General features: G+C 42.3%; 2 protein-coding genes across 3 annotated transcripts in view; one reads left to right on the top strand and one right to left on the bottom strand.

Annotated features, from left to right (window-relative positions):
- The first annotated feature begins 12,404 nt into the window (after nt 1–12,404).
- Nucleotides 12,405–20,583, top strand: LOC109937712 (uncharacterized protein C1orf232). Of its 2 annotated transcripts, XM_020536219.2 has the most exons (4): nt 12,405–12,488; nt 12,847–12,915; nt 15,947–16,050; nt 20,109–20,583. In XM_020536219.2, exons 1-4 carry the CDS (start codon nt 12,405–12,407, stop codon nt 20,404–20,406), a joined length of 555 nt encoding a protein of 184 aa, XP_020391808.1. In that variant the 3' UTR covers nt 20,407–20,583. The 2 variants fall into 2 exon arrangements, 1 of the variants encoding a protein (XP_020391808.1); XR_007264936.1 differs by lacking the exons at nt 12,405–12,488; nt 12,847–12,915; nt 15,947–16,050 and adding an exon at nt 19,875–20,000 and having other exon boundaries at nt 20,109–20,226.
- The window catches only part of zdhhc18a (zinc finger DHHC-type palmitoyltransferase 18a), a 101,992-nt gene continuing 95,047 nt past the window's right edge, over nt 20,268–27,212 (bottom strand). Inside the window, exons 13-14 of the transcript XR_007264935.1 lie at nt 26,302–26,954; nt 20,268–20,373 (exon numbers count right to left, since the gene is read on the bottom strand). The gene's annotated coding sequence lies outside the window, so the exon portion shown is untranslated. The remainder of the gene's footprint in view (nt 20,374–26,301; nt 26,955–27,212) is intronic.

Below are 27,212 nucleotides of genomic sequence, written 5' to 3'. Positions count from 1 at the left end.
GCAGAAGAAAACATTTCTTCAGACAGTATTAAAAGAGAGACAATGATAATGGTTAAGAAATGCCCACTAGATGAAGTTCATAATGACAGGACATTGAATTGCTGTAGCTTGACTATCCCTGTATTCAATCCATTGTTCAAACCTGATCATTGACCATTGACCTCTCTTTCATGCTTCTTATACATGCAAGTGTAGGGGAGGTGATGGCATTGTGCTAATGTCACTGGACTAGTAATCCAGAACCCCAAGCCAATGCTCTGGGACACGGTTTAAATCCCACCATGGCAGATGGTAATATTTAAATCCATTAAAAAAAATCAAATATAAATTAGCCTTTTGGCAACCATACAGTCACTTTTGAAAGTCATTAAAAGCCTATCAGGTTTACTAATGTTCTTTAGAGAAGGAAATCTGCCACATTACCTTGTCTGTCCCAAATGTGGCCCCAGACCTATGACAATGTAGTTCATTCTTAACTATTCTCTGGATAATAAGGGATTGGCAATAAATTCTGGGATAGCCAGTGATGGCCACAACCCATGAACAAATAATTTTAAAATGTTTTGAGATGTATCTATCAAAATTTAGATATCATGCCTATACAAAATAAACTCTCAAAAAAGAGCAAGAGCCTGGCTTTCTGAATTGTTAATAAGCTCAAGTTCTGGGAGGACCATTTGCCCTAGATTTTAGAAAGACACAACATTAGAACTGTGCTTTAATATATGGCACATTGGGTCATGCGCAGGTAACAGCTGAATAATTGGGTATGTTATGCTCTAGTGAATTATGAAACAGCTTCAAAAGGGGGAGGAAGAATAGGGAGAGGATTAAGATTGAGTTTGGGGATTGAGTGAACTGGGGAGGGAGAACAGGTGAATACAAAAAAGACCAAAGGGAAAAGATAGAAAGGGTAAGTGAGGAGGTGAATTGCCAAGTCTAATGAATTAGCGGAGTGAATGAATGTGAACTACATTTCCAGGAAGTATGTGGGAGAAGGCAGGTGAATGTTTAAGACTGTTACAAGTTTTAAAGAGGAAGGAAAACAGTCTAAAGGGAATGGATGGGCGGCAATGATGCCAATGTTGGTGATTTTGGAGGAAAGAATTACGATTCAGGAGAGCAATAAGAGAGGACCTTGTGCTGAGTGGAAAAGAAGAAAAGCTTAAAAGTGTAGCCATTTGGGTGGATATCCATCTTGCTGTTCCTGCATGGAAGGCTGACCAATTCATATTAAGTATGCTCTGACCCCAGCAAGACCGCATTTGGCAAGGAAGCTGAAGTTCCAGGTTCTTGGTCAAGTGATGCAATTAAATCTTAAACTATTTCACCATGACCCACATTGGAATTGCCAGTTCCTGCACAAGGGATCCAGAGTAACTTGACAAGTTGGATCCAAAATTAGCTTAGTGGCAGGAGATAGAGGGTGGCAGTAGAAGGTGTTCATGTGACTGGAGGCCAGTGACCAGTGGCGCACCACAGGGATCAATGTTGGTTCCCTTATTGTTTGTGTTATGTATAAATGATACAGAAAAGGTTGGGGTCTGATAAGCAAGCTTGCGATGACATGTAGATTGGCCAGGTGAGGAAGAAAGTTTTAAGTTACAGGAGGATATAGACAGACTGTTTAGATGGGCAGAGCAGTGACGGATGGAATTTAAAACTGATAAATGTGAAGTAATGCACTTTTTAAGAAGTAACAAGAGAGTATCCAATAAATGGAACGGCACCTGGAGGTTCAAAAGAACAGGGATCTTAGAGAGCTTTGAAGCCAGCAGGACAGGTTAATAGTGTAGTTGAGAAGGCATATAGCACATTTGCCTTTATCAGTCATGGCATAGATTATAAGAGCAGGGAGGTTAGGCCACAGCTAGAGTAGTGCTTGGAGTTCTGGTCATTACATTATGGGAAGTATGTGATTGCACTGGAGGGGTACAGGGAATATTCACCAGGAGGTTCTCTAGGATGGAGCATTTTAGCTATAAAGAGAGGCTGGATAAACTTGGATTGTTTAGTTTAAATAAGAGAAGGCTGAGAGGGGACCTGATTGAAGTGTATAAGATTATGAGGGGCATGGACAGGCTGGATACAAAGCAGCTTTACCCCTAAGTTGAAGGATCAATAACAAGGCAGCATAATTTTAAGGTGAAAGACAGGATGTTTAGAGAGGATTTGTGGAAAACATTTTTCACCCTTAGGGTGGTGGCAATCTGGATGCAGTGCATTAGAGGGTAGTTGAAGCAGGGAAACTCACAGCCTTTAAAAAGTAGTTGGATAAGCATTTGAAATGTCCTATTATTCAAGGCTGTGGCCCAAGTACTGGAAAGTGGAACTAGTGTAGATTTAGAGTAGTTTTTGTAGATGCAGACTTGATGGGTAGAAAGGCCTCTATGTAAGATTCTATGATTCCTCCACCACCCACTAGCATGAGCGAAACCTATCTAGCTGTAAAGGTATCCTCACCTACTGTCAACTAAATCACAGTAAAGGTTTAATGCAATTGGTTGCATTTATGCTTTTGGAACTGCAATATTCTGAACTCTTATAGGGATCCTTTGATAATTTCACTCTAGCTCAGAGGTCTAATAGGAGGGTCATCAATTAGATGCAAACCTACTTTCCTTTGTACTTCCCAGCTCCAATGGGGCTAGCCACTCCTTCTTAGGTCAGCACCCAATTAACTATGTTTTTCCACAGTGCCAACCCAGTGATTCCATCCCTGGATGAATATCCACAGAGTCCCCTCTTCTCCAGGTAGCACCCATCTGCTTTTAGGCTGGACTGTCATTTCAATCTGGTTGTAACTTTAGAACCTTTTTTTGCTCCATTGTGCAGTGACATTATTGATTTTTGAATTCTCTATGAATACCAAATTCATAGGGGCAAATCCCATTGGCTCTTCTGTACCTATTAAATCCTAGTCCAATGTGAGATTAATGGAGTGTTGTCATCATGCAAAGACCTTGAATGACATGTTCTGACTGATGCTGCAGGATGAATTGGTTCAAAGTTTCTCTTCAAAAATGCTGATATGAAGAATTGCAAATGCTTTCCTACGTTTTATACAAGGATGGACCTGTAAAGACACAGCGAGCCATTCTGGACAATTTGAACTTTTCTCAAGGCGTTTTTACAAGGAATTAAATGAGTGGCTTGGGGCCAAGCTCACATTAAAGATGCAGTCACATGACTACAGCTAAACATGTTTTTGAAAACCAACTCAATCGCATGAACCACCATGTTCAAGCTCCTGCATCACGCACTCTCCTTCATGGTAAGCTCTGAAACTGGGGTTTTACTCTGGTATGTGGCTTGGTCTGACTCCTTTTCATGGTCTTGTCTACATGCCTTTCTTTTTGTCCGAGTGAAATGAAGAAGATCTCCTCCAGGCATTAAGATATATTCATAGATCATTCATCATAGAATCCTTACAGTGTGGAAACAGGCCCTTCGGCCGAACAAGTCGACACTGACCCTCAGAGCATCCCACCCAGACCCATCCCCCAATAAACCCACCTAACCTGCACATCTTTGGACTGTGAGAGGAAAGTGGAGGACCCAGAGGAAACTCACGCAGTCATGGGGAGAATGTGCAAACTCCACACAGACAGTCACCCGAGAGTGGAATCGAACCCCAGTTCCTGGTGCTGTGGGGCAGCACTGCTAACTACTGAGCCACCATGCCACCCTCCAAATGTGGGAAAAGAGCATGTCCTAGATCCCTCTTTAAGAAGATGGGGACCTGGGGAATTGTAAGTCAACAATGATAGAGTTTGCAATCCAGGAAACCTGTACAAAAACATACAGCCCAGCAAGGATGAAGAAGAGTCCAATAACCACGGTGATCTCTGCCTTGAACCCGCTCATCCTCCCATTCACACTTGGTTCATGTCATTCCCACACTAGAAAGGATAATGGCTGAAATCACAGAAACACTGAACCAGCCACAAGGAGTGGAAATGCTAGTTGTGATTCTCAGTAAATGTTTATCTTGTTGCATGGTAATGCAGTTCATCTAGATTCCTTCCCACATCATCTCAGAGGTCAAAATATTATTTTTGGTAGAGGGCTTTACCTTCCACCGTGATATTCCCAGAGACCTGCAGACCAGAATGGAGCTCCTTGGGGTCAGTTAGCTCAGTTGGCTGAACAGCTGGTTTGCAATGCAGAATGATGCCCAACAGCATGGGATTCATTTCCCCCAGCGGCTGTTACCATGAAGGTCCCACCTTCTCAACCTCTCCCCTCTCCTGAGACATTGGTGACCATCAGGAAAAACCACCAGCAGTCTTCACTCTCTAATGACAGAGCAGTCCTATAGTGTTCTGGAACAATGGCTACTTTAATCCAGCCTAATATCCTAATGTAGTATCTAAGCAACTGCAGAGTCCAAGCTGGTCATTCTTCAGAGCAGCAATCTCTCTTTCTCTTCCACCACACCCCAACCCGCCCTAATTCAGATATGTTCAGCTAAATTGCTCAGAGACACTCTGTTACGTTGTGTTTCTGGGCCCTGCTTCTTCTGCAGTCATAGTACAGGAATATCTGAATCCAGTAACTCCGTCTCCTTATTCTGTAGCAGCGAGACCACATTGACAGGGAACGATCCTCAGGCACAGTCACCGTTTTGACTGCCTCGGGTGTCAGAGAATAGATTTCGAGGTCAGGGATTGAGACCGAGTGGCGAACAATGAGAATGTAGTGAATGTTTCAACAATAATCGGGCAAAACTGTTAACTAGACATTGTAAAAAAAAGGGACTGGCGCTAAGAAAATATTCTGGCATCAAGCCAAGTCAAAAAAGTGCTGCAGGGAATTTGAAAGCTAAGACAATGAAGAACAGGTATGGGTCCAGAGAGCTGATATCAGGCATGTGTGCTGAGAAAGTGATTACCTTGCGTGGAGAAATGCAAATTATTTGAAACGACGGTGGAGCACGTGGAATACGCCATTCCCCCTTCACAGAGACTATACATATCAGGATCGGTTTAGAGAGATCAGATTCTCGATAATAACCCATAACTAATGTGTCACTATTTATGGAACGTATTCGGCAGCGCACATTTTTTCGTCTTTCGTCAATAAGAAAACGTGCTCAGAAAGTAGTTTTAATAAATTATATACAAAAACTCCATTAAATTTTAATTAAATACAAGTTTGGCTAAAACCCATAAATACCTCAGCAGGTCTCAGATCTCACAGAGTATCTCGTGTAACGTGGCAACAGTATCCATAGTAACAAGAGTAACTGGTTGTCCTGGTGGCATAGTTAATATCAGAGAACCCATGCACTCCATCTGAAAGTGAACAGAACGACATTTCGATACAGACAAAACAAAAGGGCAATGATTAACATTTGGAGAGTGAGTAAATAATGGGCATTCAGCACCAGTGTATTAACACAGCCACGGGGAGTTGAGGCAGAATGTCTCCCGAAATCACGGTGAAAGTGAACGTAGCCACATAAAACCCACAGTCCGGCACAGGACACCGATTTCCAAACTACAGGGGCATAACTGCCTGAAACAGGCATGTTTTGACAGAGTAACAGGTGGGGCTCTTGTAGTGCAGTGGTTCATACCTCTGGACCAGGAGGCCTGGGTTGAAGTCCCTACCGGCTGCAGAGGGTGGGCGTGTAATAACATCTCTGAACAAGTTGATCAGCAAATGTCTAGGAGGAGGAAGCACCCTTTCAAAACAGTGTCAACCACATTGCTGGAAAGAAGGGAATTGTGACGCATTTGATGGCGTACCCCAAGGCCCAGCTGTCTGCATATTTCCCCTTTAGCTATTACTGCAATTCCCCGTGTGCTTGTACAGTTCCTAGAAGGTCATCTGCCCCAGAGGTGTTATAACATATCTGAACAGGTTGATTAAAAGTATATTTTTAAACGAGGCTCTCTTGGCTATTCTGAGGGCATTGCTGATCGGTTTTCTTTAGCTTTGTCATTTGGATTTATTGATTGAGTTGATTGATTTCAACTGATTACTTAGTCATCTGAAATGATAAAGCGTAGAAAGATGGAACCACATAGAGGTTCTATATTTACTGAACGTGGACTGGGTGTTGTGTTGTTGCAAATAGGGAACTTGGATTTCTTACTTGGATTTCAGCCTTCTGCTCATTGCCAAAGTCTCAAGTTGACCGCAGTATTCCAATTAGCGGCATTTGGACGCTGATTTATCCTTCAAAATGGACTCGTCCACTATGTGCTACTATTAACCTTGAGGACCCGTGATGTTTGAAGTTTTTTTTGTAATGGCTACTGCTATACAATTGAAAGTCATAAAACTTCCTGTAAAAGAGAAATGTCTGACAAGGCATTGAGCAACTGAAGATCTTAATTTCGTCAGTTCGCCCACAATTGGCTTACACCAGCAGTGAACAGTGTAGCTCTATTGGTTTTCCATCTTGTGATAGAGTTACAGACATGATCCCATTGAATGCCTCAAGGGACTACACACGAAGTCGAAGCAAAGACAGAAACTGCTGTAAAATCTCAGCAGGTCTGGCAGCATCTATGGAAAGAAATCAGATTGAACGTTTCGAGTCCAGTGACCCATCTTCCGAACACAAAGTTGAAAGCCTTCCAGCCACCCAGGATCGTATTCATCCTTTAGCTCATTATTTTTCCTTTCCTATTCCCAATAACACTTAGAGCAATACAGAAACTGGCACTGAATATGACATGGGAAGTGGTTCACGTCTTCCTGCAGTCAAGACACAAATTTAAAAACTGGAAACACTGCACAGGTGGTTCTGAAATAAAAGAAGAGGGTGAAACAAAAGCAGAAAATGATGGAGTTTTCTGCATCTGTGGAGAGAGCAACAGAATTAATATGTCAATTTAATATGACCTCTTTGGAACAGGAGAGGATCTCAGGATGGTGAGCCAGAACTTTCGGGAATAGCCTGCAGTTCAGGGCCTCTTTCTACTTGGCATTCTGTCATTTGAGCACTGACTGGCCGTTCCAATGGTATTATAATGAGTCGACCCCTTCATTTATATGAGGCTTGGGGCCTTTTCTTTACAGTTAACATTAGGGTCGTTGAACTGTGGACTCGCCACTTAACGCACAACTCCCGATCAACGTTCAGTAAATTGGGGCATCTCTGTGGTTCTGTGAGCAGTTAGCACATTCGAATTAGCGTCTAACATAAAAGTGCAAAGTTTTGCCAAATTGAAAGCAACCGACTTCAAGAGATGAACACGCCATCTCCAAAGAATCTAACCAATCCAGCATTGTTGGTGACTCCAGTTCCACCACAGTAGTAAAAGGGTTCTCTAATGTAAGCGATGTCATATCGAGTTACACAGCAAGGAAACGGGCCCTTCGGTCCAAGTCATCCATGCCGACCAGACATTCCAATCTGACCTAGTCCCATTTGCCAGTATTTGAGCCATATCTCTGTAAACCCACCCAGATGCCTTTTAAAAGTTGCAATCGCATCAGCCTCTTCCGCTTCCTCTGGCAGCTCATTCCATACACACACCACCCATGCGCGACAATCCGGGATGGATGATTTTTTTAAAAATCCCGTGAAAGGGGGGAGGAGGGGCAACATGTTTCTTTCTGCCAGATTAGCCGCTTGAATATTTCAGTTTGTGGGAATTGGGTGTTAATTGGTTATAGTACCGTGACTAGTCCTTAATTCTACAAATGTGTAAAGCACTATGCGGTGTTTCTGAGATAAAATGCGTTCTCTTTGAGCTGGAAATGAAACCTCCTCAGACATAATAAATCTGAAAACAAAAAATGCTGAAAAAAAAAGCAATAAATCTGCCGTCTCGGACTGCTGCTGCGAAATCCGTCACAAACATAATTAGGTTGTCTGTCTTCACAGTGATCAGTCAATTAATCTTGTATTAGTTACTCTCTCATTAACTTTACACCAAGTCGAATCCTCTTCTTAGACTGATGCACGTGAGTGAGAATTTATTAAGATATAAACCTAATACCGGGTTTCTTTAGCTCCTGGATGATTGGAAGTGGACAAAACCCCTCTAGAAACATAAAATAAAGAACTGCGGATACTGGAAATCTGAAACTAAAACAGAAGTTACTGGAGAAACTTGGCAGTTCTGACAACACCTGTGGATAGAAAACAGATTCAACGGCTCGGGTTCAGTGACCCTTCCTCAGAACTAAGGAACCATAAAAACATGTTACTGAAGAAGGTCCCGACACGAAACGTTGACTTTCCTGCTCCTCTGATGCTGTCTGGCCTGCTGTTTTCCTCCAACTCCACACTTTTGTCTCTGACTCCAGCATTGGCAGTTCTTACTTTCTCTTACTGGTGTTCAGGTGTTGAGGAAAAACGATCTCCTTTTCTGTTGACTGCAGCAGCGGTCTATATTTGAGCAGGGCCCTAAACATGATGAAGCGCCCCGGTGCACTAACTTCTCCGTCTTCGAGTCTCCTCCCGATACCTGAACCGTGGCCACTTTTCGGTCCTGCCTTAGAATGTGAGATTAAAGTTACCTGTCCCTCCCAATCTGAACCCAGATCCGTATGAAGTTACGGTGGTTGAGGGATTTTAATCCTGGCACATTACACTCACTTTGAAAGGGGTTTTCGAAATGTTGAAACTGACAATTACTGAGATCACCATCACCGCCACCCTCCAAAATAGACCCCATACATTATTCGGAAACAGCTTATATAGAGTCTCTATGGGGCTCCCTGCGTTCGATGATTCTAGGCTCTAACAATCGAGGGAGATGTGTGTGTTTGAACCCTGGTCTTTCATGTGTTGATCCAGGGACCAATTGGCTTATTTCATCCTATGATGCTGTTTGAAGTAGAGCGGGCAGTTCTGCCGATGCCCTGAAACGATGTTCCCTCAAGCAACATCACCAACAAAACTTAAATTAACACGTCACTCGGCCTCATTTGACATTTCGCGAGATTTGTGCATTTAGTTAGCTGCTCTAGTTCCGGCGGAACAACGACTATAGCTCTATAAAACCAAATTAACTGTGAAACGCAGAGATAGTAGGAACTGCAGATGCTGGAGAATCCGAGACAACAAGGTGCAGGGCTGGATGAACACAGCAGGCCAAGCAGCATCATAGGAGCAGAGAGGCTGACGTTTCGGGCCTAGACCCTTGAAACGCTGCGGGACATCTCAATGAAGAGACGATTCTTAAAAAGTCAAAGATCTTTCTTTCAAGGCGACTCGAGATATGTGATGCGCTATAGGTTGTTTTTGAAAGATGTAAGAAGACATAACATCAAATCTATTTCCACACAGCACTCGTAATTGTATCTTTGAAAATATTGCTTCAGTAACAGAAATCGAACCAAAGACTCGAACATCATTAAATTTTAATTGGCCCGGCAGGATAGGAATAAAGCAGTTCCGAGTTATTTAAAGCCGCTTGTCGTGATTCTGAGTCTGCAGGTCTATCTGTGACTTGTGGTAACTGAAAACTCCGTTGCAACAGAAAATCAGAGGTCTTAAAAAAAACACATGAACAAATCTAGTTCGCATCGCAATTCTGTTTTAAGCTCGGGATAGTCTTGAAAACCCGAGAGTGGCGAGAGTTCCGTACAGCCAGGGAGCAGCCCTATTCCGCGTTGACTAATTGATTTTGGTTTAAAATCGGATTCCCAACCGGCAGTGAATACGGACGTGAAGCTAAGAGCCGAGTTGTAACATCCAACTGTCTGCAAACGATTGTGTTTTAGTCTTGGCGTATATACTATGAATAAACACAATCTCCTCAACAGAGAGTGTTTTGTGACCCCTAAAGTGTAGTTTCATGAAAATTGTATCGCCAATTAACTACTGGTTAACAACAAAAACAAAGTTGCTGGAAAAACTCAGCAGGTTTGGCAGCATCTGTGAAGGAAAAAACAGGGTTAACGTTTCGGGCCCGGTGACCCTTCCTCAGACCTGCTGAGCTTTTCCAGCAACTTTGTTTTTATTCCGGATTTACAGCATCCGCAGTTCTTTCGGTTTTTAACTGCTGATTAACACTCGGACATTAACTCCTCCGTTAAAACATTGATAACTCAAAATAGCTTTACCACTGAGTACGAGTCATACTTGAGAACATGGAGCAGATTTCTGTTCCTGTTAACTTTCAAGTTATTTCTGATTTAGTATGTATGTATCTCAGCTGTACCCGCCAACCTTTCAAACTTGACTGCATGGCACCGAATTTCTTTTCGCTAAAATTTCGTCAATGCTGCCCCTTTCAAAAATCAGGCCTGGAAGAGGGAACTACACACGTGAGTTTCTGGGCCTGCTCATTCACATTCCCACTGGCGCATATTTGCTGTAAAAAAAAGTTTAAAAGAAAGCAGCTGAACCACCAAACAACTTCTCTGCAGAATTTAAACAGAGAGCTCAGCGTGGATCCTTCAGCCGTAGATTGAAGGGAATAGCCCCGTCCATCTGAATCTGCACTGGAGTATCTGCACTGAACATCTTCGGATACTTGTATTGGTGTCAACACCATCAGGATCCAGAGTACAGCAGGCTCGGAGAAGACAAATCACTGCAGAAACTCACTGATTGAGATCTCAGAGGTCTCTTTAGAGAAACTGAAGCCAATAGGCCCAGATCTTAGTTTTGCCCAGAGAGGTCTTGTGCTACGAGAGAGACCAGTCGGTAATTACAAAGATTAGAGCTTCAAAAAGAACTGGATGCCATCAGTGCCGGCCCTGCACACGCTCTCTTGTTTGTCATTGTTGCTCTTGGGCACCTGCATGCTCTTCTTCCTCGCAAAGAGATATTTGCACCCTGAATCCTTCACAGTAGTTGGATAAGGTATTCTAGCCCAGCACCACGCACTTGTTCCCTCCACAGCAGTTACTCATAAGCACAACTCTAAACCCCATCCTTTGAAGTCTCTCATGCCATTTGACGGCACTCCTAAACTTTCAGCTTTGCCTTCGTTCAATTTATCTTCTTCACTGAGAGATTGAAGAGCTCTCGACCCAGTAAAGGCAACGACATGAGCTGTCCCCAACATACCATTGCTCAACTCCTTTGAGGAGGAGGCGATGCAGCTGGTGGGCAGTCACTACTGATCCTTTGAGAAGTGAGAATTGGTAATGCCCTAGGTCGTGAAGGACCCTATATATATGAAACTTATTAAATATTGCTTTATATGGGGAAGCGTGGAGTACAAAACAAGACGTAGGGATGCATGTGCTTAAGCATTTAACGTTCCCGTTGTTTGCGGTATCCCATAATAGAAAGATGTGTGTTCCATCCATTCCGCCAAATAAGGATCACAAGAACTGTTCCGGGAATTGCACTAAGTTATGTTCTCAGTTCTTAAAACCATGGTTTGATACAATGGTCGTCAACAATGGCTTGATTCAGCCCTCTTCAAAATTAGGCGGATATGATTGGCAGGGAAAGAAGTTCCATTGAGCCCGGATTGGTGGTGCAGGGTGGGATTTTTGAACGTTATTCAGCAGTTAGCAGTCTTTATGAATCACTGCAGGAGTTTCTTGACGCCTGAGCTTCAGGGAAACCTGTCAATCTGAACGCCCTCGTGGACCACGTGTCTGAGTCAAGGAGCAGAGGTTTGTGGATAGCAAGATTTACGAAGCCTGAAATCCCTGTGACACGGAGTTCCATATTATCATCACAGTTCGAGGTGCCCACAACAGATCATAAACTCAAATCAACATCGTGGCCAATAACATGTGACAGTAATAGTGCTGGTTAAGCAGAGTTTATTTGCTGGTGCTGAATGGGAAATCCTCCACCAAACACAGCAACCCCTCTCCACACCCCATACCACCCCACCCCAGCCACACTCCAAACAAAGACTCCCACATTGCTCATGCTAAATGCCCAAACGTTATTTACACCGGTTTCAGTGTGATGCACAGTGAATAATGGATTGCCACGTCAGATAAAGTATTGAAATACACTCTGGTTTTCCTAAGGTTTTGCGGCCCTATGAGGGGATTGCATATTATACTTTTTATTCCAGTGTAGACATTAAGACCTGTAACCGGTTCCAACATCTTACAGTTCCCAATCTTTGAGAGGGATCTGAAACTACATTCTTGATCTCCTTACGCACCTCAGCTAAGAAGAAATATGACCTCCGGCTGCCTCTAATTGGATCATAGATGTTGTGATCGTTAGGGACGGTTTCGGATCACATGCGCATTTCCACGGCAGTAAAATTTTAATGTAACCTGCAGCAGTCAAAGACCTCATTCAATCAGCCTTGAATCAGCGTGTGAGGCTGGAAGCTGCCAAAAGAGTAACTACCTTTACCTTCACAGCTGAGCTTGCATTGCCTGGTCCCCGGACTGTTTGATACTAAGTCCAGCTGTAGTCTCAGTCCATACCCGCATTAATGGGCTCCTGACAACAGAATTCAAGTTTTGTTTTCTCTTTATGTAAAGATCAAATAAGCAGGATAATGAATCAGGGAATCTGGAAAGTTTACAAGAGCAAAGTGCTGAGGAGTTTCAGAGCTGATGAGGAGGAAGAAGTGAAAGAACAGGTATGTATGTCTGAATCTTCAAGATAACAGAAAATGCTGGGAGGGAAATATACAGTGCTACTTAACCTGCTGAGTATTTTCTGTTGATTCTGTAAGAACTTCCTGCATTTTATGTGTTAATACACTGAGTTTACATTTTTGCTTCAGGAGGATTGATATTTTGCTGAATTTCGATACATTGGACCAATGATTAAATGTTTGACAATAAATGATTAAAACAATGATTTTGAAAATGTATATAGATAAAAGTATTGTGCCATATATCTTGAACGTGTTACTGAAGCAGTTGAAATGCTGAAATTGTGCTGCAGGTCAATGGTGTCTAGCATGCCAACTAAAATCTCAACATTTCTTTCAGAATAATGACACCGTGATTGATATGACTACGGATGAAGGCTCCAGTTCTGTCTCACAGTTGGCAAAAAAGGTACAAACTATTCATTTCTCACCTACCATATGAGTTGCATTAATTTCACCAGATTGGGAGACTCTGGGAGTTGCTAATTGGGTGAACCATGGAGTCTCTGAAGAAATTACAACAGTACCTCCTGTGATGGTTTTGAGAAGCTCAGCATCTGCCCAGTCATCAGGCATCAGGGAATGTTAACCAGGAGCATAATCCCCTGTATTGGCTACTTGTTTTTCAATAGAGGATGATAGGAACTTACCCAATGTGCTCACAGGGTCAACAGACCACACATTACAACCCAGAACCAAACATATTTGGAAGGATATGTTAGAACAATTGCAGAATTGGGTAATTTCATTTCATAGAATTAAAGAATTCCTACAGTGCAGGGAGAGGCCATTCGATTCACCGACTCTGCACAAACTCTCCAAAGAGCATCCTACCCAGACCGCACCCTATCCCTATAACTCCATATTACCATGGCTGACCCACCTTTACCATGGCCAATTCATCTAGCCCGCAAATCTTTGGACTGTAGGAGGAAACTGGATCTCTCGGCAGAAACCCACAAAGACAGGGGGACAATGTGCAAACTCCACACAGTCACCAAATCGAACCTGGGTCCCTGGCACTGTGAGGCAGCAGTGCTAACCACTGAGCCACCATGCTGTCCTTGAGCAGGTCTGAATATGGTCGGAATCCTTCTGGATTACAAAGGAGGAACACCAAGCAGACTTACTCCTGATGGTTGACATGTCCAAGCTTCCTTGAGAAGGCAGAGCTGTGATTAATACTTTCCTTCCATGGGTGCACACAACCAAACTCTTACATAAGAAACTACCAGTAGCATAGGTCCTAGTGTTGCTCCATCCCCTGTACTCTCCAGTTCCAGTCAGCATCCCTGGGGTTGGGTTCAGAGTGGCAGGCAAAAGGGAATGCCAGAGAAAGAAAATGAGAAAAACAAAAGGTTAAAAGTGAGTTGTAGGTTGTCATTTAAAATAGCATGTCTGAAAGTACCATGTAAATCACCAAAAAATCTCCAAAGGCCATTAGTTTCAATTATTACCAAGAACTATTAAAAGCTACTTCCTAATTTAGCAATAACCAAGTTAATTATAGAACTATTGGGCAAGTTGTACAAGTGCATCTAAAGTGTGGGAACAGATTTGAGAGGTTCACAGTGTAGGCACAGGTGTGAGTAGACTTGCTGTGGGCACCTCTGTGAGGGTCTGTCAGCACAGGAGCAGGTAGTCTGAACTCATGGTGTGAGTACAGGTATAAGGAGCCATCAGAGAATAACAGGTTTGAGATACTCTTCGTGTGGGCACAGATGTGAGGGATCTTGGTGTAGTCAAAGATGTGAGAGACCAATTATTAGGTGGACAGGTGTGAAGGTCATAGGACGGCCGTGTGTGAGGAGTGATTGGCCTTTACATTGACCAACTAATCATTGTCTCTTTAAAGGTGCAGTAACTGATCGCTGTCACATGATATGTACGAGTTACAGTAGAAGAAAGGAGATAGGTGCTGCATAATTTATTGGCTATAATCTCCTTCCAAAGTCCATTATATTTCACTGAAATATTTAACAACAATCGGTTTCAGTTTTAGAGTGTGGTTGAGGGGCTCAGAGTCCTGTTTCAATATAACAAAAGCAGAATATTATCACAAGTTACATCCCTTTTCGAACCTAGAGATATTCAATCATATTTTGGCAGTTTTCCTCCCCCAAGAGACTCACTTTTTTTATGAAAGAAATTTCAAATATAAATTCAAATCAGCCTCTATCTGTTTCCACAACTATGTTTACTTTGAGGATGAAAATTGGTCATTGGTGATGCTGCTATTCAACTTTGGGAAGAAACACAGATCCATTTGATACTTTTTTCATTTTCTACACTGTCCCATCATTATTATTATCATAACTACCTTGAGGAACCCCTGCAGTGATGCCTTAGTACTGAAAAGATTGACCACCAATAACCATAAACATCTTCTTTTGTGCTATATATGACTCCAACTGGTGAGACATATTCCCATTAATTCCCATTGCGGCGATGAGAGATGGGAAGTCAAACTAGGGCACAAATTATATACTGGTTGACCATGACCATACCGTACCCACCCATCTCATCTTTCCTGGTTTGTCTGCAGCTTTTGATTCAGTTGACCATTCTCTTCCAAAGTTTGTCCTCTGTTGTTTAGCTGGCTGGGATGTTACTGCCTGATTTCAGTCCTATCTCACCAGAGAATCAACTTGGAATGACGTCTCTTCCCATTGCCACAGAGTTACTTCTGATATTCCCCAAGGATCCAACCTTGGTTACCTCCTATTTCTCATCAGCAACAGAAATTGCTGAAGAAACTCAGCAGGTCAGGCAGCATCTGTGGAGAGAAAGCAGAGTATTCTGAAGAAGGATCACTGAACTCAATGTTAACTCTGCTGTCTCTCCACAGATGCTGCCAGATCTGCCGAGTTTCTACAGAAATTTCTGTTTTTGTTTCAGATTTCCAGCATCCGCAGTTCTTTGTTATTTCCTACTCTTCATCTGTGTGCTGTCCCTATGTGGGCAATGTCATGTGAAATCACATTGAATTCCATATGTAGCCTCTGACAACACCTAGCTCTACCTTGCTGCCACTTCTATCAATGGCTCCACTGTCTCTCTGTTTTTATGCAAATTGTCTATTTCCAGTTCTAGATAAAGCAAATAAATGTTATGAACTCTTGTGCCATTAGTTATGTCCCCTGCCACAAATTATTAACCAGCCACAATTCCATTGTTCTCCATTTTGAGCTGAATTAGGCTGTTTATAAAGTCACCATCCTATTTTATATTGAACTGAGCTTCCAGCTTCTATCCTTTCAATTGCTAAGATCACCCACTGGAACTTCTGTAATGTCAGCTATCTCTTGTCCTGTCTTGAGCCGATGGAGGGGAGTGGGGTACTGGAGAGTTGCAAACAGGTCAGCCAAAAGCCTGTTTCCACTACCAGGCAGAATGTTAGATAGGCAACAGCAGAGTCAATGATATTTATCCATTTGCAGGTACAAGGGGCTAGTGCAAAAGGATGGAAATGCATGTCCTCACTTTTCAACAAGGATGATGAACACAAGTTACTTCCAACTGAGAACACTGCCCCAGTCGAACAGTGAGTATATTCCTTCTTTACACCATCACAGATCTCAAGCTAATTCAGTGTACCCCAGACAAGAATAAAATGGAATACCTAGTGTCAGACAGCAGAAAAAGTCATTTAACGCATTGACAATCCATACATCCAGTACCCTAATAACCCTAGCTTTGTACATTCACCATATATATTCACAATATCCCCTCATTTTCCTACTGATAATTCAAAATTACGCTCACTCCCCCAGTGATACTCATAATCATATATCCTAGCACCTCCCCCCCGTGAGGTTCTTCCCATAGTGTCAAATCCCTTTCTTACAATCGCTCAGAGCAACAGAGACCCTTCTAGTTTTCCAAGAGGAAGTCTGTTAATGCGTATGTTGCACAGATCCAGCACCATATCAGAATACTTGTCAAAATTCTGACTAAAATTAGCCATATTTTACTAGTCATTTGTATTCCATAGTACTTAGACATTATCAGATTATGTTACTCTTTCAAAGAATTGGTACAAGCACAATGGGCTGAATGCTTATTTTTTATGCTGTAACATTCTACAATTCTATGATTGTGGGCAATGTGTGGAAGCTCAGCTTATATCCAACAGTCATACTACCAGGGCAGGAGAGCAGCTTTAAAGGTTAGTCACTCAGCACCCAATTTCACAAATGTTCTCATGGCTGTTCAAAGTAGTACAGGCAGCGACAAGGGATTATGTCCTTCATTTAATTGCACACCAGCTTGACTGGGCAACGATAGAAAGAGCTTTAAAATGATTGCATAACCTAAGTACTGTAATGATTCAAGGCATGTTGTCTGGTCTCAATCATTTCACGGTGAGATGAATGACAAGTTTTGGCAGGAATTGCTCATAAAGATGACACTGGGCATCTTGTCCTAGAGCTGTCTAGGATAGACAGTATAGCTGTCGTTTCAACCATTGGTGCCACTGTAAGACTGTCCAATTAATCCCACCCCCTTTTTCTCCATAGTCATGAATGTTTTCTCCTCTTAAACTATTTATCCAATTCTTGTTTGAAAGTTACCACTGAATCTATTACTACAACCCTTTCCAGATAACAACAATGAGCCACAGTAAAAAAAAATTTGTCCTGAGCTGTTTTGATTGTTATTTTAAATTTGGTTTATCTGGTTATCCTGGCAATGGAAAGTTTCACCCTACATCGTCTATAAAGTCTTTCATAATTTATATAGCTGTTCCAGCACAGCTACAACATTGGCATCTACCCAACAATCTGGAAAATTACTCTCATGTTCTATACACAAAAAGCAGAACAAATCCAACCAGACTAGTTACAGCCCAGTCACTCTATTTTCAATCATTAGTAAAGTGACGGAAGGTGCCATCAACAGTGTTATCAATCAGCATTTGCTTAGCAATAACCTGCTTACTGACAATTAGATTAGGTTCCACAGGGCCTCATGACAGTCTTGGATCAAACATTGACAAAAGAGCTGAATTCCAGAGATGAAGTGAGTGACTGGCCTTGACATCAGGGCCACATTTGGCCAAATGTGGCATCAAGGAACCCTAGCAAAACTGGTGTCAATGGAAGTCAGGGGAGAAACTCTCCACTGGTTGGAGTTATACCTGGCACAAAGGAGGATGATGTGGAGGTGCCGGTGTTGGACTGGGGTGGACAAGGTCAGAAATCACACAACACCAGGTTATAGTCCAACAGGTTTATTTGAAAACACAAGCATGGTTGTGGTTGTTGGAGGTCAGTTACCTCAGCTGCAAGACATCCTTGCAGGCGTTCCTAGGCCTGACCATCTTCGGTTGCTTCATTAGTAACCTTTGCTCCATCATAATGTCAGAAGTAGGGATGTTCACAAAAGATTGTGTAATGTTCAACACCATTCACAACTCTTTAGATAATGAAGTAGTCCCATGCCCAAATACGGTAAGATCTGGACGACATCCAGATTTTGGCTGACAATGGCAAGCAACATTAGCCACACAGAAGTGCCAATGACCATCTCCAACAAGAGAAAATCTAACCATCACCCCTTGTCATTCAATTACATTACCAAAACTGAGTCTGCCACTATCAACATCCTCGGGAGTACGACTGACCAGAAACTAAACTGGACTAGCCATATAAGTACTGTGGCTGCAAGGGCAGGGCAGAGGCAGGGAATCCTGCAGCAAGCATCTCACCTGCTGACTATCCAAAGCCTGCCTACCATCTACAAGGCACAATCAGGAATGTAACAGAACAGTCCTCACTTGCCTGGATGAGTGCAGCTCCAACAACATTCAAGAAGCTTGACACCATCCAGACAAAGCTGCCCACTTGATTGCCACCACATCCACAAACTTTTACTCCCTCAACAGCAATGATCAAGACTACTATCACCTAGAAGCACAAGGGACACAATTGCCTGCAAATTTCGCCAAAATACACACAAATCTGACTTGGAAGTATATAGTTGTTCCTTCAGTGTCTCTGAGTCAAAATCCTGGAATTCCCTTCCTAAATGCATTGTGGGTCTACCTGCAGCATGTAGACCACAGTGGTTCATGAAGGCAATTAGGCATTAGCAATAAATGCTGGCCCAACCAGTGATGATACACCCTACGAACAGGTTTTAAGAAAGGAGGCAAGGGCTTGTGAATGCACCATAATCCTTTTCATTTTCAGTTGCTATCAATATTTTAGATTTCCCAGTGACCTATCCCTGACAAATTAAGCAAACACGAAATAACAGTTTCAAACAAGGTTTAAATTTTTCCTTTATTCATTCACGGAATGAGGGCATTGCTGACTGGGCAGCATTTATTGCCCATCCCTAATTGCCCAGAGGGCAGTTCAGAGTCAACCACATTGCTATGCTTCTGGAGTCACATGTAGGCCAGACCAGGTAAAGATGGCAGTTTCCTTCCCTAAAGGGCATTAGTGAACCAGATGGATTTTTCTGACAATCGACAATGGAGTCATGGTCTTCATTAGATTCTTAATTCCAGATATTTTATTGAGTTCAAATTCCACCATCTGCTGTGGTGGGATTCGAACCTGATGTCCCCAGAACGTTATCTGGGTCTCTGGATTAACAGTCCAGCGATAACACCACTAGGACGTTGTCTCCCCATTAAATTATATCTCAGCCAGATGAGTACCTGTTCTACACTGCTGATCAGAATTAGTGTGAGAACCCTTTCTCCTCAGACAATGACAATTCGCACTGCACTTAAATTGGAGAACTTTTTACTAGACGAAGAAACGGCTTTGGTAACTCTAATCCTAGTCCAGTTCTGACAGCTAATTTCAGTTGTAGCAGGACTGAAACAAAAAAAATGCTGGAGATCATCTGCAGTAATTTGCTCCTCCTCAGTTGTAGCAGGAACTACTCTTGACTATCGTCCAGCGCTTCCAGCTGGAATGGGCTGCGGTGAATGACTAGCTGAGGACAGGAATGTCTCACTTGCGATGCCCTCAACGTGGAATGCCCACTCAACACTGGTCTAAGGTTCTCATGCAAAATTGGCCTGAGATAGGACGGACTGAGTCAAATTGATCCAGATGCTCAGGGCTCGGCTTGGCCAGTTGGTCAAGAGGGTGGAACTAAGAATGGTCACGTGTTAATTGACTGTCATTCCAAACACACACACGTTTCTAATGATTAATTTCTTGTCAAAACTCATTTAAAAATACATAATTTAAACGATGAGCTAAAGATTTTCCGAAAATAACCATTCGTGCGCAAGAGTTTGATGGAAATTCGATTTTAATGAAATTTTAAAATGTTGTTAATTTTTGAAATGTCTGTATGAAACCCAACATAATACATCGAGCAGTATTGCCCTTCAGGCTAGAGAATAGCACCTCCTCGCGTTCCTCTGATGCAACTTCCTCGGATTGCCAATCTCCAAAATGTTTTCAAACACGTATTGAAATGAAATTAGCATGACCTTCTTTGAATCAAATGTTCCAAGAAACAAACGTTTGTTTTATGGATATTGTGCTGAAGCATGAATTCAGTCCATTAGCATTTCACCAAGGTAGGCTCCAAGCCGGTTAACTATTCTGTGCTTTCCTCTCTCTTCTCCAGTGTCCTTTCAGAGCCGGCGCCGAAAGAGCCCGAGAAGAAACTGACCGGGTTCTGGGACGCGTTCGCCACCAAATGGAACCAAACCTCCGAGGCCAACAAGGTCAGCGACGGCGCCGGAGAAGGTGAGGCCGAGGCGGCTGCAATCCCCGCACACGATGAAGATGGAGGGACCGAGAACACAGCCAGTCCCGGGGCCTACACCAACCTGGAGGCGACCAGCGACCCCGGCTTCAAGTGGAACTTTGTAACCAGCAAGTTGGCGGAACTGAAAAATAGAAACATGCAAAAAAGCAACTAGGCACACACCCACAAGAGGGAGGGGGACGGCCAGGGGAAGGCTCCTGAAAACAGACAGCAACAGAGGGAAGTATCATAAGAACATCACGAACGTGACAAAATCCCATTAGATAGCGACGTCGGTGTAAAATAACAGGGAGTTATAGAAATAAAACCCGGGCGCTGCTGTTTGAAATAACGATGGACTAAAGCTGAAGTCGTTTGTTATGTTGCATTCTACATTATTTACATTGCTTCATATCTCAAGAACAAACAAAAAAAATTGAAGGGTAATCCCAAAGTCTCTGGGTTGATATCACAATCTGCTCCTTTCAAAATTGTGTTGAATACATTTACTGGGATAAATTTTAGATACACGAGGCGGGTTGATTGTATGCCCGTCCTATACCCCTTCTGCCAACCTGCCCAAACCCACAAAATCCGTTTCAAAACTTGCCAGGTAATGTTTGCAAAGTAGAACCTTGCAGGTTCTGCTCACTGCTTTCTGAGCGCCGTATCATGGGGCGCAGTAGTCCCAGTCTAATTTCGTTTTCAATCTTTCGCCTGTGAAAGTTTCAAATCAAAAGTCGTGTTGGGATTCCGGCAAGCAATGGGCGGGACCTCTGAAAGGAAATTCTCCGCCTGTGTACAGCCTGGTTTTGTATATAGGCAGGAATCATACCGCAAGTGTTTATTCCAACGATCTAATGCCTAGGTGTTAGGGATGGCGGGGGGCAACAACGACAACCACTTTTTTCGTTCATGGGATGGACCAGCATTTAATGCCCATCTTCAAATACCTTGGAGAAAGAAGTGGTGAGCTGCCGTCTTGAACAGTTGCAGCTCTTGGGGTGTGGGGTAACATACGATGCTACTAGGAAGGGAGCTTTAGGATTTTGACCAAGTGACATTGAGGAAATGGCGATATAATACTACGTCAGGGTGGTGTGTGGTCTGGAGGAGAATTTGCAGGTGATGGTGTTTCATCAGCTGGCCTTGTTACTTCTAGGTGGTAGAGACAGTGTGTTTTGAAGATGCTGTTTTGGACTGAATCTTGTAGCTGGTATTCTCTGCTGTCATTGAGCTTCAGTGGTGAATGGATTGAACCTTGAAAGTAGAGGATGTGGTGCCAATCAAGGGAATGGTTTGTTTTGGATGGTGCCAAGCTTTGAATGTACTCATTGAGGCTAGTGGAAACTAGTCAAACTCTTGACATGTACCTTATAGATGACGGACAGGCATTGGAAGACTGGTGAGTTACTTGCTGCAGAATTCCTGGCCCCTGCACTATTCTTGTAGCCATAGTATTTATATGTCTGGTCCAGTTCAGTTTCTGGTCAGTGGTAACCCTCAAAATATTGGTAGCACCTTTAACATAGTAAAACATCTCAATGGACTTCACAGGAGAAATTATCAAACAAAATTTTGCACAGAACCTTGGAAGGAAAATGTAGAACATGTGAGATAGGTTTTAAACAGCAACTTCGAGAGAGAGCAGAGCGATTTAGGGAAGTAATTTTTGAGTTGATGCATCAGCAGAGGAAGGCACTGCTGCCAATGGTGTGATGATTAAAATTGAGGATGGATGAGAAGCCAGAATTGGAGGGGTACCAAGGTCAGGAAGACTTGTTGGGATGGAAGAAGTTACAGAATTGGATATGGCTAGGGTGGCCTCCAGATGGGTAGGCAATGCTACAGCAACCAGTTAGAGTTATGTAATTAATCATGGAGCAAATATTGCTCAAATACCTGCCTTCACAATCAATATCAGGGTTTTGCTCAGAACTATTTAATTATAAGTCTGATTGATGGATGATATATTCACTAATTTCAATTAAGTCTAGAGTCCACTTGATTCTAATGCCATACATTAGCAACAACAGGAATTTAAGTCCCTAGAGTTCTCTTATTAAACAATTACATAGAATTCTATAATTATATTGAACAGATCAGTCCCAGGGATCACTACAATGACTGAGAGAGCAAGATGTGACAGATATTCTCTCTCTGACAGATATTAACAGTCAGGATTTGAGGACAAAGCCCCTCATTACAGGGACATCTCATGGGTGGCACAGTGGCTCCGTGGATAGCACTGCAGCCTCACAGCACCAGGGACCTGGGTTCGATTCCAGCCTCAGACTACTGTCTGTGTGGAGTTTGCACATTCTCACCATGTCTGTGTGGGTTTCCTCTGCATGCTCTGGTTTCCTCCCACAGTCCAAAGATGTGCAGATTAGGTGGATTGGCTATGTTAAATTGCCCTTAGTGTCTAGGGGTGTGTAAATTAGATGGATTAGACATGGGAAATGCAGGGTTACTGGGAATGGATCTGGGTGGGATGCTCTTTGGAGGGGCGGTGTGGACTTGTTGGGCCAAATGGCCTGTTTCCACAGTGTAGGGATTCTATGACTTAACAGTCTAATTGTGTCTACTTTCAGTGTCCCTGCACCAACTACCATTTATGGCTGTGAGAGCAGGTAATAGCATCCTGCACTTTGTTGAGTCCAACCAAGACTGGAGACTGACACATGGGAGTCCTCAAGAGGTACTCTTTCAGACACTGTCCAACTTGGAGAAGTTCCCTGCTTCCTGCAGTAGCCAATTCTCCCTGAATCTTGAACTCAGTCCCTTCTTATGCTTTTTAACAAATAAAACCTATTAACTAAATTAAGCTAGATAGCTCCTTAGAAGAGTACTGTAACTCAAGATAAAAACCCAAAAGGAAACTTACAGAATCAAATTAAAAATTGATTTAGTTGCATGATAATAGACTCCAGGCCCTGTAGTGCCCACCGGCCATGGTATTCCCTTCTCTCATACTGTTCACCATCAACACTGATGTTCAGTGCTCCAAACAAATAGGGAACATTTGTCAGCTTCTGAGGCAGAAAACATGGGAATGTCCTGATCTGAGCTAGGATTTGGATCCTCGATCATGGACTTAAGTGTTATCCCGAGTACACCTGCTGCATTGTTTTCAGTTTTTCCTTTTATACATTTGTCGTACAGGAATGCAGAGCCAGATGTTTGTGTTGGGTTTATTGCTTCCTATAATATGCATGATTCCATTGCTTTGTCAGTGTTGTCACTTGCTGTGTATTGAAAGTAAATTTACATAAATTATTTGTCATGTGGCTCTGATTGCTTCCCTGTGCTCATTCAAGTCTCTACCCACTATTGACTGTGTTTAGTGTTCCAATGCTATAAAGCACCATAACTTTATGCTGCTCAGCATTCTGTTCAATGAGGTGCATGTTTTTGACCAGGCACTCAAGTGTAGTGAAATACACAGCCACACAAACCTACTGAACTGGAGCTGATGAACAAGACACAGGAGAATGATCGGAAAATGGCATGGTCTCTCCCTTTCATGCTTTTCAATCTTTCACAGGAAACCTGTTCAGCTTCCTCTTGAATTTTCTGATGCTTTCATTCCCTTTGAGGTCTCACTCACTTGGGGAAGAATTCAAACCGAATGATACCAGAACAGAGAGGTTTAACCATCAGAAAAGAGTGAATGGTCTTTTTATCACTAGGAAAGGTGTTGAAGAATGAACTGACAAGATTTTTTTTACAATTGTGAAGGAGTTTCACAGTAAACAAGGGAAGATGTCTCCTCTTGTGGGGAAGACTGAAATAAGGGGCCATAAATATATTCATTAATAACAAAGAATTTTGGAGAAATACCTTTAGTCATAGAGTTTCACTTTACTTTATCTTTCACTTTAAAACTATGGATCGAAATCAAGGAATAGTTCCCAAAATGTGACACATTCAGAGTGTACAGTTGAATGATCACAGACCAACAATTCCAATGACAATAATTGGACAGGGTCTAAATGAACCTAATTTTAAACACAAACATTTTCACAAAACAACACTTTGCTAAAAAGTTTGGCAATAAGATACAGCAGGGACAACATAATCCAGGCACACACACGGTTGTCAACTGATGCCAGCCAGCAATAAAATGAAAGTTGAATTGCCTGGGAACTTACAAGCAGGACATGTATATGCAGGAGCCCAGTACCCCACCTCAATCCTAACAGACTGACTGGAGTCGGTCCGGGCCATTGCATACATTCTAGACTGAGTCGAACAAATTTTGATCCAGTGAGAATCAAAAAAGTGAAGTTCAGCATTGCTCTTATCACTTGATAGCCCTACCCCTTTCTGATGCTATGATCCACCCGCTGCTCTGGTATAAACAAACACGCTACAATAAATATACTTTATGGCAGTATCATATAGCCAAAATAATGTAAGTTTCAACCCAGTGTCTTTGCTGAACTTCCAAAATTTGTTCTGCTCTTGTTGCCAGTTGTTTGTTTTAGAGTCATGGAGTCATAGAGATGTACAGCATGGAAACAGACCCTTCAGTCCAACTCGTCCATGCCGACCAGATATTGTGGATAAATCTAGTTCCATTTGCCAGCATTTGGCCCACATCCCTCTAAACCCTTCCTATTCATTTACCCATCCAGATGCCTTTTAAATATAATAATTGTACCAGCCTCCACCACTTTGTCTTGCAGCTCATTCCATACACACACCACCCTCTGCATGAAAATGTTACCCTTCTGTCCCTTTTAAATCTTTCCCCTCTCAACTTAAATTAATGCCTTCTAGTTTTAGACTTCCCCACCCCAGGGAAAAGACCTTGTCTATTTACCCTATCCATGCCCCTCAAGATTTTATAAACCTCTATAAAGTCACCTTTCAACCTCCTGCACTCAATGGAAAATAGTCCCAGCCAATTCAGCCTCTCCCTATAGCTCAAACCCTCTAAACCTGGCAACATCCTTGTAAATCTTTTCTGAACCCTTTCAAATTTAACAACATCCTTCCTAAAGCAGGGAGACCAGAATTGCACACTGTACTCCAAAAATGGCCTAACCAATGTCCTGTACAGCTGCAATATGACCTCCCAACTTCAATACTCAATGCATTAACCAATAAAGGCAAGCAGACCAAACATCCTCTTCACTATTCTACCTACCTGCAACTCCATTTTCAAGAAACTATGAACCTGCACTTCAAGGTCTCTTTGTTCAGCAACGGTTCCCAGGACCTTACCATTAAGTGTTTAAGTCCTGCCCTGATTTGCCTTTTGAAAATGCAGCACCTCACATTTATCTAAATTAAACTCCATCTGCCACTCCTCGGCCCATTGGCCCATCTGATCAAGATCCCGTTGTACTCTGAGGTAAATTTCTTCACTGTCCACTATACCTATAATTTTGGTGTCATCTGCAAACTTACTAACCATACCTCCCATGTTCACATCCAAATCATTTATATAAATGATAAAAAGCAGTGGACCCAGCACCAATCCTTGTGATATACCACTTTGATTGAAAGAAGGTTATTGTTCTGTGCCCAAAAGACATTATATACTCTTAGCATTGAATTTGCATAGAGGGTCACAGTCTGATGATAATTAGTCAAGAACTTTACTGATTAGTTCATGAATTTGAAAAACTGTTGCCCACTTTCACATCTTTTGAATGTTGCTTCTGTGCTACATTTATTATCTTATCAGAATCTGGATGAAGTTCTTTCACTGTCAGCACATGACCTATGTACCTTGCTAGCAGGCATCTTCAGCTGCAAATTTTTCTTGTTAAGATTTAGGTGCATCTGGCAAATGCTCTCTAGCAGCCTCACTAGATTCTTATTGTTGGCTTCTTGCATCTTATTCCCATATCCATGACTGGCAGATCATCCACAGTAACACACACACCTGGAAGCTCACTGACTATCTTATGCTATCTTCTAGAGCAGTAGAAATATAAAATGGCAAGTAAAACCAACTATATCTCCCAAATAACACACACAAAAAAATCCTGCTGCTTTTTTCCAGTTTCCTTTCCCAATAACCATCCTTCAAATGTAGCATAGCAAAGGTCTTTACCTGGACAAGATGTGGCAAAATCTCTTCAATGGTTGGCATGGGGGAGATCTGTTCAAAGATCCTTTGGGTTGGTGACAAACACTGCTCCAGATGTTTGTCACTGCTACCATGCTGCTAACCCAGCCTGTAAATGTTGACACTTTCTTGATTGCTCCCTTCTTTTCCAGCTTTTTTATCTTGTCTTCACTTGAGGGAAGCTGGAACAGTCCTTGGCACAGTTGCTGAATTGGTCTCAATCTCTCATCTACTTCATGATGATATTTACTAAGATATCCACATCCTGTAAAAATGTCTTTGCGATCTTTTAGGATCCGTTCAGCAGTCAACCATTTAGTAACCTGCAAAACACTGCAAATTCCTTCTGCCACATATAGGGTTACTAGTCCAAATTTTAGACTTAAAGCTGAGTTTAGTCAGTTTTGTGTAATATCCATAGCAGACATTGGACTCAAATAACTGCAGATCTTCATGCTTTTTTCTTTTGTATGGTGATCTCTGCAATATCTACATCCTGTACTCTAGCATTTTTTTTTCTGTTGGCCCTTTTGCAAACGTTTCTTCTTTTTCTTCCTGACCTCTGATCCCATGCTGTCTATAGTAATATGAGCAAAGGGTTCAACACGTGTCTTCCAAATTTCTCCAGTCAGGCTTTTCTGCAGGATATTTAGAACATCATATTGGGATCAGACAGAGTGAACATGGTTTTGCAAAAGTGAAAACGTATTCAACTAATTTGTTAGAGTTCTTTTACATAAAAAGTAAAGTGGATAACAGGGAACCTGCAGTTATAATCTTAGCTGATGATAATACTGGACAAGTCCACCTTAGGTTTTTGACCCTGATCAGCTATGTTTGATGTTAAGACTTATAAAACCTCTTATTGTAAAAGTATGTTTCTAGTTCTATTCTCT

Source organism: Rhincodon typus, chromosome 27 (genome assembly GCF_021869965.1).
Source record: "Rhincodon typus isolate 14 chromosome 27, sRhiTyp1.1, whole genome shotgun sequence".
Lineage (NCBI taxonomy): Eukaryota > Metazoa > Chordata > Chondrichthyes > Orectolobiformes > Rhincodontidae > Rhincodon > Rhincodon typus.
Note: the sequence above shows the minus strand (reverse complement) of the source record. Positions and strands in the feature narration are given on the sequence as shown.